The sequence below is a fragment of the Mesocricetus auratus genome, unplaced genomic scaffold (genome assembly GCF_017639785.1).
Source record: "Mesocricetus auratus isolate SY011 unplaced genomic scaffold, BCM_Maur_2.0 Super-Scaffold_100013, whole genome shotgun sequence".
In the NCBI taxonomy this organism is placed as follows: Eukaryota; Metazoa; Chordata; class Mammalia; order Rodentia; family Cricetidae; genus Mesocricetus; species Mesocricetus auratus.
Window position 1 is genome coordinate 44,862,738 of NW_024429196.1, and position 13,610 is coordinate 44,876,347.

Below are 13,610 nucleotides of genomic sequence, written 5' to 3' on the forward strand. Positions count from 1 at the left end.
CAAAGCCGCAAGGTGAGGAAGCATACAGATTTTATATGCGTGACGAAACCCCAGGTAGCGTGAATTCAAGAATCAAACACGCTTACTAATACGTATTTATTTCCTCTGTGTGTGTTGGAATGCGGGTCGTGTGGAGGTCAGAGGACAACCTGGAGTCGGGCTCTCGTTTTGTTGTGTAGGTTCTAGAGATGGAACTGTTTGTCAGACTTGGCGGCAAGCGGACTTACTCGTGGGGCCATCTCCACAGTCGCCCTGTTTTATAAATTCGCAGGACAGGCGTTAGAACGTTTTATTCAGAGAGTGTATAAACATTTTAAACACTTATGGAAATCACAATGTAATTTTGCACTTTAGTTCTTTCTGCTAGGATAGCGTGGAATTTTTTCCATAGCCGCTTTTAAAAAAAGTTTTGAATGCGCATGCTCATGAGCATGCACAAGTGCGTGTGGGTGTGGCAGCCAGAGGTGGATGCCAGATGCTGTTACTCTTCACCTTGATTTTTAGACAAGGTCTCTCACTGAATCTGGAACTCACAGATGCAGCTTCACTGGTTGGCCAGCAAGCCCCAGGGATCCCCACACCCCCAAGGGTATTATAGCTGTGCACTACCATCCCTACTGTTTTACATGGGTTCTGGGAATCTGAACTCAGGTTCAAACGCTTATGTCAGGCACTTTACCAACTGAGCCTCTCCCAGCCCCATAAGCTTAGTTTATAAACATCCCAACAATAGTATTCCATTGTATAGGTTACAATATACACCGACTATATCCTCATTAATATAGGCTTAGGCTATATTCTTTATAAGCAATGCTACAGGAAACACCATTCAAAATCTTTATATTTTTTTAAAAGCTTGATATTTATTCAAAAATTCCTTTGAAACTCTATAACTTTACAGATTGTTTACAGTACTGTCAACATCAATATTTTCATAGGAAACTATTCTCTTTATACTATCAATAATTAAATTATGTTTTTACATTGTTTTAAATATATTTGTTGAGTAAATACAGCACACAGAAACTGGCAAAAAATAATGTACAATTAAAACTTTTTGATAGTTCTGTAACTTTTAAAGGCCATGCTGTTTAGGAGTAAAAGGAAATGTTAATAGAAAAGCCAGAAAAAGATCATCACTTTCACACACCCAGTGATAAATGTCAACAGTAGAAATATAAAGCATGTTCTTAAATAGGCTCTATTTACTGAAGGACAGCTAGCTTTCTTCTGAGGTTTAGGAAATATACAAGTGTTATAGATACCAACATGCAGGTTTTTGCATGGACATAAGAGGCAAACATCAAGGAGATTCATAATAAGCTAAGATTTTATTATGGTGGTGCTGGGGCCTAACCCAGCCCATGCACATGCTGCACAAATGCTCGACCACTGACATATATCCTTAGCACTTGTTTTGAGATAGGGTCTTAATATGTAGCTCAGGCTGGGTTTGAATTTGTGGTCCCCCTGCTTCAGTCTCCTATGTAACAAAATGTCAGCGTCAAGGTTGTCTTTTCGTTGTATATTACTATTATTATAGTAGGGCTGGAGAGATGACTCAGCAGGACATACTACTCTTCCAGAAGACCAGAGTTCAATTCCCAGCACCCACACTGTGCAGTTCATTGCCTGTAACTCTAGCTCCCAGGGAGATCTAACAACTGTGGTCTAGATGGAACACCCCCCAACACCCCATAATTTAAGACATTTATCTATAAAATTACTAAAATAAAATACAATAAAACTTCTATCACAATTCTAAGTGCATGATGGTACACACCTTTAATCTCAGCATGGGGGAGATGCAGAAGGTAAACTAACTACAAATTTAAAAAGATATGACATAGACAGTTACCTCCCCCTTCCTTGCCTATTTGCTTATATTCTGTCTGTAGTGGCAAACCATATAACTGCATTTATCTTCTATAAATGGGAGAACTGAATGGGTGGTGACACACAGTCATCTATTACACTCTGTATTTGGATATTAAAGATAGGATACTACCCAAAGAGAAATGTTTAACTTAGTCATCATGGAGAAAGCCTAGACCAAATATCCAAGTAATTCAGAGTACATAGGGCTTCAGACTTTAAATTTTTACATTAAGAACAAGATATACCATCTATATGCTTCCTTATTAAACTGAAAAGAATCTATTTTAAATTTTAACATGAAACTGTTTAGGTACTAATCTCAGTATAGCCCTCAAATTACTTGGGAAAAGTATCTATGACATCAACTTAATTTTGTTTATAAAGGCTTTAGAAAAAAATCGGTTTTTTAGCTTATAAGCAAAAGAATTGACTTTGCATGGTTTTCAGTGTTTCAAATGTGTACTTCTCTTACACATTTGGTTTCCCTACAGAAAATGATATTGTTGCTTCTAGTCAGCTTGCTCAAACAGGCCAAGGACTGCTAGGTGTAATTCTGATATCCATCTTCCCTTTCATCTCTTTAGCTCTGCACAAAACAATATCCTCCCCTGCTTCCTGTTAGTTTTGGCCTAAGATACACATGCTAAGCAAATTTGGGGAAAGCTGCTCAAAGGGGGCTTACTGAACCAAGAACCTCTTTTTAACTTTCTTTTGTCCATACTTTGCATGTGATAGTTGCAACTTCAGCAGTCATATGGCCTTAAAAACTGACAGCATGAACTATGATAGAGCCAAAAGGCCAGAGATTAAGACTGTAGGATACCACGGATCATCTTTGGCACCAGCCTTTTCTATTGGACAAGAAAAGTATTTGTAAGCCAAGTGGAGTGAAACGAAGTTGTAATCACTACAAGGGTTCATCTATCTTCCCAGAGTGGCCTAACTTAAGAAGCCTTTTTCTCAGAGAACTATAACCTGTGCTATTCTCAACCCAGAAGCAATATCTACTATTCTGGTAATGTGCCTGGGAAGGCTCCTCTGAGCTTACGTTTCATCACTAGCATCAATATGACAAAATGACCACAATCATCTTGCCAAGCTGATTTTTAATGGTCAAAATTATTTCAAAATAAATATCATTTAAAATTTGCATCATTGGCATCAAAGGAAAAAAGTTTCCCCCAAGGGACATTCATTAAAAAGTGTTTTCCAAGCAGTCACTGTAATGGCACTGGAGCTGCCACCTAAGAAAGTTGGTGCTTGGATTCAACACAGGTTATTCAAATGACTCACAGTCTCCTGCATAGTTTAAGGAAAACTTTGATTTATAACCTAAACAATGTGCTACTGTGGTTCAAACAGGTAGGAAATGTAAAACGGCATGAGCTAATCCATGAAGGGCAGGTTCCACAGTTAAACAGCAAGTTTCTGAATACACTTTTTCAAGTGTATTAACTGGTGGTTCATGGGTAAAGTGGGTATAAGGCCACCATGTGGGTGAAACCGGTAGGGAGAATGCTTAGCTAGCCTATGTTAGACTTTTGAGAATGTGTATTTCCAAGCAGTATTAGATTTCTTTTGGGCTTAGTTTTTTTAACCTCCCCCTCCTCCCCTTTTTGTATATGTGTGCCCCTGTGTGAGCATATGTGGACCATTTGTGTACAGGAGTCTGAGGAGGCCAGAAGAGGGCATCAGATCCCTCAGAACTAAGTTACAGATGGTTGTGGACTATGTAGGTGCTAGGAACTCAAAATGGATGGATCCTTTGAAAGAGCAGAGTGTTAACTGCTGAGTATCACTCAAGCCCCTTGGGATTTTCTTTCATTTGTGATGTTTGCATGTGTAGGTATACATGTGCACTTAGATTAATGTTAGGAGTCTTCCTTGATCATACCACCAACTGCTCTCCAAATTCTGCCACCTGAATCCAGTTACTTGATATAGCTAGTGTGGCTAGTCGCTTGCTCTAAAGATCCCATTTCTGCCTCCTGAGGGGTGGCCCACAGGTGGGCTACTATACCCATTTGACTTCTACATGGGTGCTTGGGATCTAAAATATTGTCCTTACACTTGCATAGCAATTGTTAACCACTGAGTCATCTCTCCAACCCTTATTAGTCTTATTTTACAGGAGCCTGTTGCTTTAGTACTTGCAAATATATCAGCTTGCTCTCATTCTGTATAAATCTGTAGGCACTTGACTTGTTGATTTTAAAGATTTCATTCATACACAAGGCTGTTACTTAGAGATAAATAATCTTGTACTTATCACATTAAAAGCTCTGAGACGTCCTGTAGTGAAGAATTGTTTAACTCCGATTCCACCATCTAAAATGAAATTATATAGTCTAATTATGGCTTTAAGTAAAACAAAGGAAAGGGAAGCAATGGAGGCAAATTGCTTCCAATTTGGCCTCCAAGAATTCTGATGCCATGGTGACTTTTTACAAAGCACTGTTTGTTTGTCAAAGTAACATTCTGATATCTCAGAGAACCTCATCAAGCCACTTTGTTTTTGTGGTGATGTCTCTGATGCTGAAAGAGACCTGACTTCTGCCTGAAGGCTTCTTTGCATTCACTACATTTGTAGGGTTTTTCTTCATTGTGGATTCTGACATGCTGATCTAGGTGTGAGTTTAGGCGGAAGGCTTTCTGACATACTTTACATTTGAAAGGTTTTTCTCCAGTGTGAATCCTGTGATGTCGAATAAGGTCCGAAGTCAAATTAAAGGCTTTCCCACACTCATTACAATGATGTCTTTTGAAGCGGCCGTGGATTTTCTGATGGTGGGTAAGGAGTAGGGCCTTACTAAAGATTTTCCCACAATCCTTGCACTGACAAGGCTCCTCCTGATTGTGAGTTTTTTGGTGTCGATTAAGATGAGAGCTTCGCCTAAAGTTCTTTCCACAATAGATACACAAATAGGGCTTTTCTCCAGTATGGATTCTGAGATGCTCCAAAAGACCTGCATTCTGGCTAAAGACTTTTCCACACTCTTTGCACTTGTAAGGCTTCTCACCAAGATGAATTTTCTGATGTCTGATGAGGTGTGAACTCCTCTGAAAGACTTTCCCACACTCATGGCAGAGGTGACCTTTCTCTCTAGAGAGGGCTTCTGGATGCTCAGTAGGAGCAGAACTCTGACACACTACAGATTCACAAGACGTTTCTCCTGCATGTGCCCTTTCAAGTTCAGTCAGGTTTGAATGCTGGACAAGTTCCTCCTTAGTTTCCAAGCATTGGCTGCTAGCTTTTTCCTTGGGCATGGCTGGTTGCTTTTCCAAGTGCAAGTCCTCATAGTGGGTTTCAATGGGTTCAGATGTTGTACAAGATGATTCTATTCTTCCACAAGAGTCTGTCCCTACAATGAGCTTCCCATTATCATTCCTTGTTTCCTTACCTGAAACATTAAATATATATGTATCACTATTTATTTCATTTTGGGTGTTCAGGAAAGGGAATCTGCAAATAGGAAGAAATATTTAAATCAAGTCATGTGTATACATTTAAAAGATAAAAATTTTATGTGTATGAGTACTTTGCCTCCATGTGTAACACATGGAGACCATAAGAGTGTCCAGTTCCCTGGAACTGGAGTTACAGATGTTGTGAACTGTGATGTGGGTGCTGGGAACTGAAACCAGGTCCTCTGCTAAAGCAGCCAGTGCTCTTAACAGCTGAGCCATCTCTTTAGTCCCCACAAAGAAAAAAATTATTTGCTTATGATTTTAAATATATATATATATATGGAATGATTTACAAGAAACTGTGGTTTTGATTTTTAGTTTCTCTTGAGGAAAGGTTTCAATATGCAAAGCAACCACCTTGCCTAATATAAACCCTCTTCCCGCAGCCTCTCAAGTCCTGAGATCACAGTCATGTGCCAGCATATCCAGCTTAACATCCAAGAAATTGTTAACCATGATTGGCGTGGGGGAAGGATAAGGGTTGTGGTGGGAGGTAACTTATTTAAATGTTCTAAATTTTATTATGTGATATGCATCACACAGAGAGAAGCTACTAAGCATGACTGCATATTCTTGATCATGATTTGTCACATGGGGAACAAAAAGCATAAAACTATAAAACTGGGTCACCGGAAGACAATCACATTAAAAAGGGATGGTACTTTGGAAAATGAAAATGTGTTAGCGCAGTGACAAATTATCATGAGTAGAATGTAATCTTAGTCCTTATCAATAAATCAACAGCACCAGGACCATAAGACCTTGAGAGTAATGAATTTGCAAAAACATCATGTTGTTGAAATATGAAAACTGGGTGGTGGTGGAGCATGCCTTTAATCCCAAGTACCCAGGAGGCAGAGGTAGGTAGTAGATCTCTGCGAATTCAAGGCCTGCCTGGTCTACAGAGCAAGTTCCAGGACAGGCTCTAAAGCTACAGGGAAACCCAGTCTCAAAAAACAAACAAAACAAAATAAACAAACAAAAGCATTTCCCTCCAAGAGGGGAACAGTGGTTCCTTAATCTACTCATATGTTGCAAGTTTATCTAAAATACTGAACAGGGAAGAAGACAGAAGTCAGCTTCAGAAATAAAAAAATAGCCAATCATTAGTAGATACTGTTTACTCAAGGTTAGGGGTTGTAACAGATTCAGAGCCCTTTAACTATGGAAAGAAAAAAAGAGAAGTAAGCCAGAAACCATAACATAGTATATAACATGATAGCACATGTGGGACACTGAGCCAGATTCAGAGGAAGGATATAGGGAGAATAAGGGAGGTGGAATATAATGAATGAGGCAGGAAAGACCCAGAAGACAGAAACTAGAAGGAAATGGAAAATGAAATGGGGCATGTCAGAAGTGCCTGTGAGTGGGAAGCACAGGACAACTTGTTATTGAACTTGTGTGTGGAGGGCTTTGCTGCATTTCTTTGTTCCTCTTCCCAACAACAGCCAGTTTTCAGATATCAAAAAGTGGAATAGCATTACTCAGCTCACTAAGCAATAGAACAGAAAAGAAAGAAACTTAATGGATGTAAGTTTCAAGGCCAGTCTAGTCTACATAGTTGCTGTTGAGATCAACAGGGCCTCAGAGGAAGACCCTGTGTTCACAAAAGAAAAGAAAAAACTACATGGGGAAAGAAAAATGTATGGAATATAACAGAAGCAAAGGAGAACCAAAAACAAAACAAGGCAAAAAACCAATGAAAACAAACAAACAAAAAAACTAGACCAAGTAACCGCCCTCACCACTTCCATTTATAGTTATCTGAAGGAGGTAAGAAAATAAAGAAATTTGTGCCTAAGATTCTTTGCCTTGGATAAGAAAAGAAGGTAGATCCAGGTCCAGATCCACTTCTCCTTGGTGTGTTGTTGATTTAAATTGTTGATAGTGGTTGATCTTTTAATTCTTGACTGTGGTACTGACTAAGTTTATGGTATATACAAAAAAACTCACTGACTAGCAAAGCTACAGTGAGGATTGTGTATATAAAAAGCTAAGAGTGCCAAAGCAGAGGGCACTGCATGACCTACAATAACTCAAATGTGAACGGATGCCACTTAGTTCTTACCCTTCTCCTTCTCAGGCTTCTGCACCTCATGCTCAGGCAGGACCAGCTGCTTCTGTGCTTCTTTGTGAGGGACTGTCCCTCCAACCAGCACAGTCTGTCTGCTTCCTTGGGTTGAATCCTAGAGATAAGTACAGATAATTAGGAAACTGGTGTACAAAAAAACCACTTGAGTGTTAGAAAAGAGGGCATGGCAAGGGTGAGGTGAGGTTGAAACTGAACAGCAGTGAGTAGTGCCCCGCCCACTGCTGTGCTCATGTCCATCTATGTGACCTGGGGGCTCACTTCTTACTTTCCTACAAAAGGACACCTGGACCCCTTACCTTCTGTTGTCCTGCTTCTCCACGGTCTCGCTGCAAATCTTCCAGTATTCCCACCAGGTCCTCCCCAGTCTCTGGGTGGTGCTCGAGCACCTGGACCAGCAGATCTCTTGGCAGGATGGTCAGGAACTGCTCCAGCACCAGCAGCTCCAGGATCTGCTCCTTGCTGCGGGTCTCAGGCTGCAGCCACTGTCTGCAGAGCTCCCTGAGTCGTCGTAAAACCTCTCGAGGTCCAGTGCTTTCCTCATAGCGCAGCTGCCTGAACTGTTTGCTCAATGGCTCCTGCCCAAGGCCTTTTCTGTTTCCTTGAACTTTGAATCCCTGTTCCCAAGCACAGCAGTTTTAACAGTGGCTTTAAGCACAGACTCATCTCTTTTGCTACCTTAAACTTGGAGTCAGATTTCTACTTAGCTCTGCATATCTACCTATCTACCTATGGACAAACAGCTTGATAGTCCCTAATTTATCTAGCCTTGCTAGTACCCCTACTCCTCTTTTCTTTCCTTTTTGACAGGATCTCACTATGTAGGCCTGAATGGCCTGGAGTTTGGTATGTAAATCAGGCTGGGCCCCAAGAGATCTACCTGCCACTGAGTGCTGGGATTAAAGTCCTAAACCACAATGCACAGCTTCTAGTCCCCCTTTAAGGCTAATGTCACCAAGATAAGAATAACTAAGTCCTGTTCAAGAGACTAAGAACTTTGCCAACAGATCACCCATGCTGGGATCCACAGGCACCAGCCTTGGCTGCCTCAGCTATAATGACTCTGTTGGAGCTATCAGGACCTTACAGAACCAGCATGAAATAATGACTTATCATTTTGTCCAAGACAGACTGACAAGGCTATGTATGCTACTTGTCCCTCTTCCTCTCAGCTTTTGTCCCTCTCCCATTTAATCCTGAAACTCTTGTAAGGACCCTAAGACAGAGCTTTAGGGCCCTGTCTTCCTGTTTCTCCCCAATACGGACATGCTAAGTAATAAATTCCTTTCTTACTTCACTACCACTCACCTCTCTCACTGGACTGAGTGGCAAGTCACTAAATTTAGTCTGTTAGGACCCCAAGGTCAGACCTCTGATGCCATGAACAGCAGTGATCCCCTCATTACCTGAAGCTCCTCCTTCAGACTCAGAGGAGCCAAAGAGTATGCACGCTTGCTAGGGTGGATCTGGGAAGAGGTATGTGTGGGAACAGAACATGATCAGAACATGTTGTTGAAAACTCAAAGAACTTTTAAAAAAAGAATGCACATGAATATAGACACTCACCAAGGCCAGTGCCATCCCTTGCTTCAGGCACTTTGTTTTGGAGAACTTTCTTTTGACTGTATCCTGGAGGACACTCCTAAAGACATAAGTCACAGAAACAGCAATGCTAGCTGTGGCGTTATTTTGTTTACGATCTAACAAATAAAGTTTGCCTGAGGATCAGAGCACAGAGCTATCCACACTAGTTAGCCAAAGAGGCCAGGCAGTGATGGCATACACCTTTAATCCCAGCACTCCGGAGACAGAGGCAGTTGGATCTCCATGAGTTCAAGGCCACCATGAGCTACATGAATTTGATCCAGTCTAAAAGAGTAACTGAGCTCACACAAAGATGATCCTAGCACTTGGGATCACACACCCCCAATCCCTTCAGCTTTCACCCTGATAGCTGACTCCGAGTTTTTATTATTAAGACCAAAGAGAATTCGTAAGAACAGCAACAAATAATCTTTCCTTAGGGTAGTTTTCTCCAAACAGCTATTCCGAAGTGTACATAAACAAAGTGAGAAAACTTCTATAAAGATAACCACACAATCTAGCTACAATAGTAAGAGATTTGAAAAACCACAAATGAATGCTAAAACCACCGGAGCAAAAGAGGGAAGAACAGAATGTTCAGTGTTAACCACCACACCATGTAGCTGCAAATGTAACCAAATGATCAAACTTAGCAGTAAGACACCAATATTAACTACCCTATCACCTATGGAACACTTTTAATAAATATTGTTTATCATGAATTTACTGAGGAAACCTCCTGAGAAATCCAGAACTCCAGTCCATCTACAACAGGGATGGATCCAATTTCCCCAAAACATAGAGCTGACGCTGGAAGGTTGTTGTTCTAGATTAAGGAGACATAAGAAATTGGTGCCTGCATTAAAAACAAAACACCAAGCATCTAAAACCAGAGTGGTACTTCAGGCTTATTTCCAAATACTCCACAAGCCGATACAGAAGGTTTGCATGTTTTGAAGCCAACCTAGGCAACACAATGGGATCCTGCATTAATAAATAATTAACTTTACTACTATTCTTCTTTTGTTTGTGATATGGTCTTGCTATGTTACTCAATGCAGCCTCTTATGCCTGAGCTGAAACAGTCCTCTTTATTTCAACCTCTCAAGTAACAAGGATGTGAGAGGCTTGCACCACCATGCCCTATTAGCAGAGGTTGAAAAAGTCCAAGAAAGTGATGATTATTAGTCAAGAAAATGTAGTTTGGCATTGTGGTGGCTAATTTCCATGTCAATTCTGGGACACATTGTGTGAAGATACTTGGGCAAACATTATTTGGATGTTTCTGTGTTTTGGGATGAGATTTAATATTTAAATTAGTGGACTGTAAACTGAGTAAAACAGATTGTCCTTCATAATGTAGTGGGCCTCACTAGATCAGCTGAAGATCTGAGAACAAAAAGACTGAGCCTCTTCCAAGTAAGAGACTTCCTCTCTAACAGCTTTCCAACTCAGATACCAGTGTTTTCCTTCTCTCTTCAGCTCTAGACTGAGACTTCAGTTCCTGTGGGTGCTAAGTCTCTTGCCTTCAGGCTTGAACTAAATAATCAGGCTTTTGGTTCATAGGTCTTTGGCATCCACCAGAATTAAGTCATTTGCTGTTTTATTTATTTATTTTTTTTGGTTTTTACGAGACTGGGTTTCTCTGTATTGTTTTGGAGGCTATCGGTCCAGCCCGGCCTCGAACTCACAGAGATATGCCTGCCTCTGCCTCCCGAGTGCTGGGATTAAAGGCGTGCGCCACCAACGCCCGGCCAAAATAGGTCCCATTTCTTTAGTTAACTCTCATAAAGGGTCTGAAGAGATGGTTCTGAGGTTAAGAGAACAGCCTGCTCTTGTAGAGGCCCCCTGAACCCTTGCTGGGTGGCTCATAGAACTTCAGCACCAGGAGATCTGAGTACCTTTCTGGCTTCCAAGGGCAAGTGAACATGAGTGTGCATACCCAGACATATATAGACAATTTAAAAGCCAAATCTTTTGTTTAAAGGCAGTAAGAACTCTAGTACTGGCATAACACATAAATTAGTGGTGACTCTAATTAAGCAAATTAAATGTTTAGTAATTGGATAATTAGATGAAATATATTATTAAACAGATAAGTAATTATATTAAAATGTGATTAAATATAACAACACAATACACAGTAGTTTAGCCTGACTTTGGGAGGGACTAGCTACCTTGAAATTTAAGCCCAAAACTGACCATTCCCTCCTCCTCCTTTCATATTGTATGTATATAATTAGTCAAGTTCCTTTAAAAAATTATGTGAATGGGTGTCGCCTGCATGCATGTCTGTGCATCACGTGTGCCTAAAGAGAGCCAGAAAAGGGTGTAGATCTCTTGAAACTGGAGTTACCTACCAATGGTTGAGCTGCCATGTGGGTGTTGAGATTTGAATCTCAGTATTCTAGAAGACTGCCTAGTGCTGAGTCATTGCTCCTGCAGTCCCAAATTCTTTTGATTCTATAGCTTCATATCCCTCAAATACATCCTTCTTGTAGTTTCTTGATGACAAGGTCTCCTACTTGGAATACTCTAAGACAGCAATTCTCAGCTTGCAGGTCGTGACCCCTTTAGCAAACCTCTATCTCCAAAACAATTACACTACAATTCATAATAATAGCAAAATTACAAACATGAAGAAGCAATGAAAAGAACTTTATGGTTGGAGGTCACCACAACATGAGGAATTGTATTAAAGGGTTGCAGCATTAAGAAGGTTGGGAATCACTGCTCCAACTGGCCTTCCTGACATCAACCTATTTTGCACACTGCAATTGTGATCGTCCTAAGGAGGAAACAAAACATACCTCCTTTGTGTGAGTTGCACATAATGACTGGCCATCACCATTAAGATTAAGTTTAAAACATTTAAGATGGTTTAAACTTTTCTTAAGCTTTAATGAACTTTCAGTTCTCCACACTTGTAATTCTTAGTTCTTGGGTCCTTCTAAATCTCTTACATGGAAAACCCCTACATTTTTTTCTTCTTATTAATGACCAGTCACACCTCATGTCCCAACACAATTAACAAGCCAGAGAGTTGCTCCATTTGCTAATTCAATCTCCATAGAAACCCATTAAGAACTTGACATGGAGAGTTGAGGAATTTTTACAAGGTCTTAAGGCTGAATTTCATATCTTTTTGTCAAAAATATTGTTTTTAATCCATAGACGTAAAATTTTGAATTCATTTTTCCCTTCTCTCTTGCTGTGTGCATCTGATTCAGAAGCCAATGCTGTGGGCTCCACCCAGACACAACTACCACAACAGTCAGTCTACACTTCCCTCCAGAATTCCTGCCAATTTTCCTCGAAGAGTCTCACTCTGTACCCACTAATGGCAACCCTCCTGTCTCAGTATCCCAAGTGCTAGGACTATAGAAATTAGCCACCATGTTCATATGCAGGTTTTCAATTGCATCCAACTTTGAGTTATTCTTGATTTCATTTCTGCCCGCCCTCCCATCTATTCCTATTGTGGATTTCCAATTACAAATGTTTCATCCCCAAACCACACACTTTTCCTTTCTGGAGATATTATTCACTGCGCTCGAAACACTCTGGTGACCTTGTTATTCCCTAAATAAGAGAAACAAGCTCCAGCTTCCGGGCCTCTGCGCTAGCTATTCCCTCACGCATGCCTCTTGAAACCACCTACGTCTATCCATCTCTCTCGGATTATCTACTAAAATATTCTATTTACTTACAGTGGAAACTACTTAAACATGCATCAGAAGCCATGTGTGGTAGCGCCAGCCTATGAGCTCAGCTCTTGGTTCAAATCAAGGGTATCCTCCGTCAAAGAAGCCAATATGGGCTTTACGAAACGCTCTCAAAAACAAAAACAGCCAACAAAATAACACCAACAGAAGCCTGGAGTGTTGGCTCAAACGTTCGTAATCCCAGCACTCAGGATGCTCAGGCAGGAGGATATTCAGGGGTTTGAGGTCAGCTTGAGCTAAACCGTGCGTTCCAGGATAAGCACGAAACTGCCTCAAAAATAAACTGCGAGTTCACTACGTCCTCCACTTCATCCCTTTCCCACGCCCGAGAACTGTAGCTTCCGCCACGCACCCTTTCTGGATCTCCCAGCGCCCAGATGTGGATCGCTTGTGTTACCAGCCAGAGACGCCGCTCCAGAGGCCCAAGGTTGCCGTTCTGACCCCGCTAGAACCCGATTACCCTACGTCCTCTCGCCCTGGTCGCAGGGTCAGTCACATGTCCCCTCAGTGTTCCAGCCCAGTAGCTTCCGGCTCCACTCTAGGACGGTGGGAGGACCATGACTCGACTCGGTGGTGCCCTGTCTGGGTCTAGTTGAAACATTTCATTTACACGAAACAGGCCATTTCATTGGACTGTTTTTACATACAGCATCATCTCTTACTGGAACAACAAAAGTCTCACCGTAACTCCAGCAACCAAGGAACAGAGACAGGAATTGACGCTTTAAGTTGGGCTTCAGTCAAACGCTAGCGTGATCATGAAGGTTAGGCTTAATACCACTACTCCAAAGAAGCCACCTTAATGCCCCATCTCAAACCAGAAGTTTTCTAGAGAAGCAAACTAAGTTAATTATTAGTGCTCA

General features: G+C 41.1%; 1 protein-coding gene across 2 annotated transcripts; it reads right to left on the reverse strand.

Moving 5' to 3' along the window:
• Positions 1 to 275: 275 nt before the first annotated feature.
• Positions 276 to 13,245, reverse strand: Zscan26 (zinc finger and SCAN domain containing 26). 2 transcript variants are annotated; one of them, XM_013125678.3, is made up of 6 exons: positions 13,100 to 13,245; positions 9,005 to 9,080; positions 8,845 to 8,904; positions 7,738 to 8,055; positions 7,418 to 7,535; positions 276 to 5,279 (listed from the first exon to the last, which is right to left on the reverse strand). In XM_013125678.3, the coding sequence occupies exons 2-6, from the start codon at positions 9,017 to 9,019 to the stop codon at positions 4,378 to 4,380; spliced, it is 1,413 nt and encodes a 470-aa protein (XP_012981132.3). In that variant the 5' UTR covers positions 9,020 to 9,080; positions 13,100 to 13,245; the 3' UTR covers positions 276 to 4,377. The 2 variants fall into 2 exon arrangements, with proteins under 2 accessions (XP_012981132.3, XP_040611590.1); XM_040755656.1 differs by lacking the exon at positions 13,100 to 13,245 and adding an exon at positions 12,733 to 13,077.
• Between the last annotated feature and the right edge of the window lie 365 nt (positions 13,246 to 13,610).

Bases quoted from the DNA above. Each gene is read 5' to 3' on its own strand.
- Zscan26 (XM_013125678.3), bottom strand. The intron at 7,536-7,737 runs GTAAGGGGTCCA...ACTTATCTCTAG, and splicing joins GAGAAGCAGGACAACAGAAG to GATTCAACCCAAGGAAGCAG. The intron at 5,280-7,417 runs GTAAGAACTAAG...TTAATGTTTCAG, and splicing joins GAAGCCTGAGAAGGAGAAGG to GTAAGGAAACAAGGAATGAT.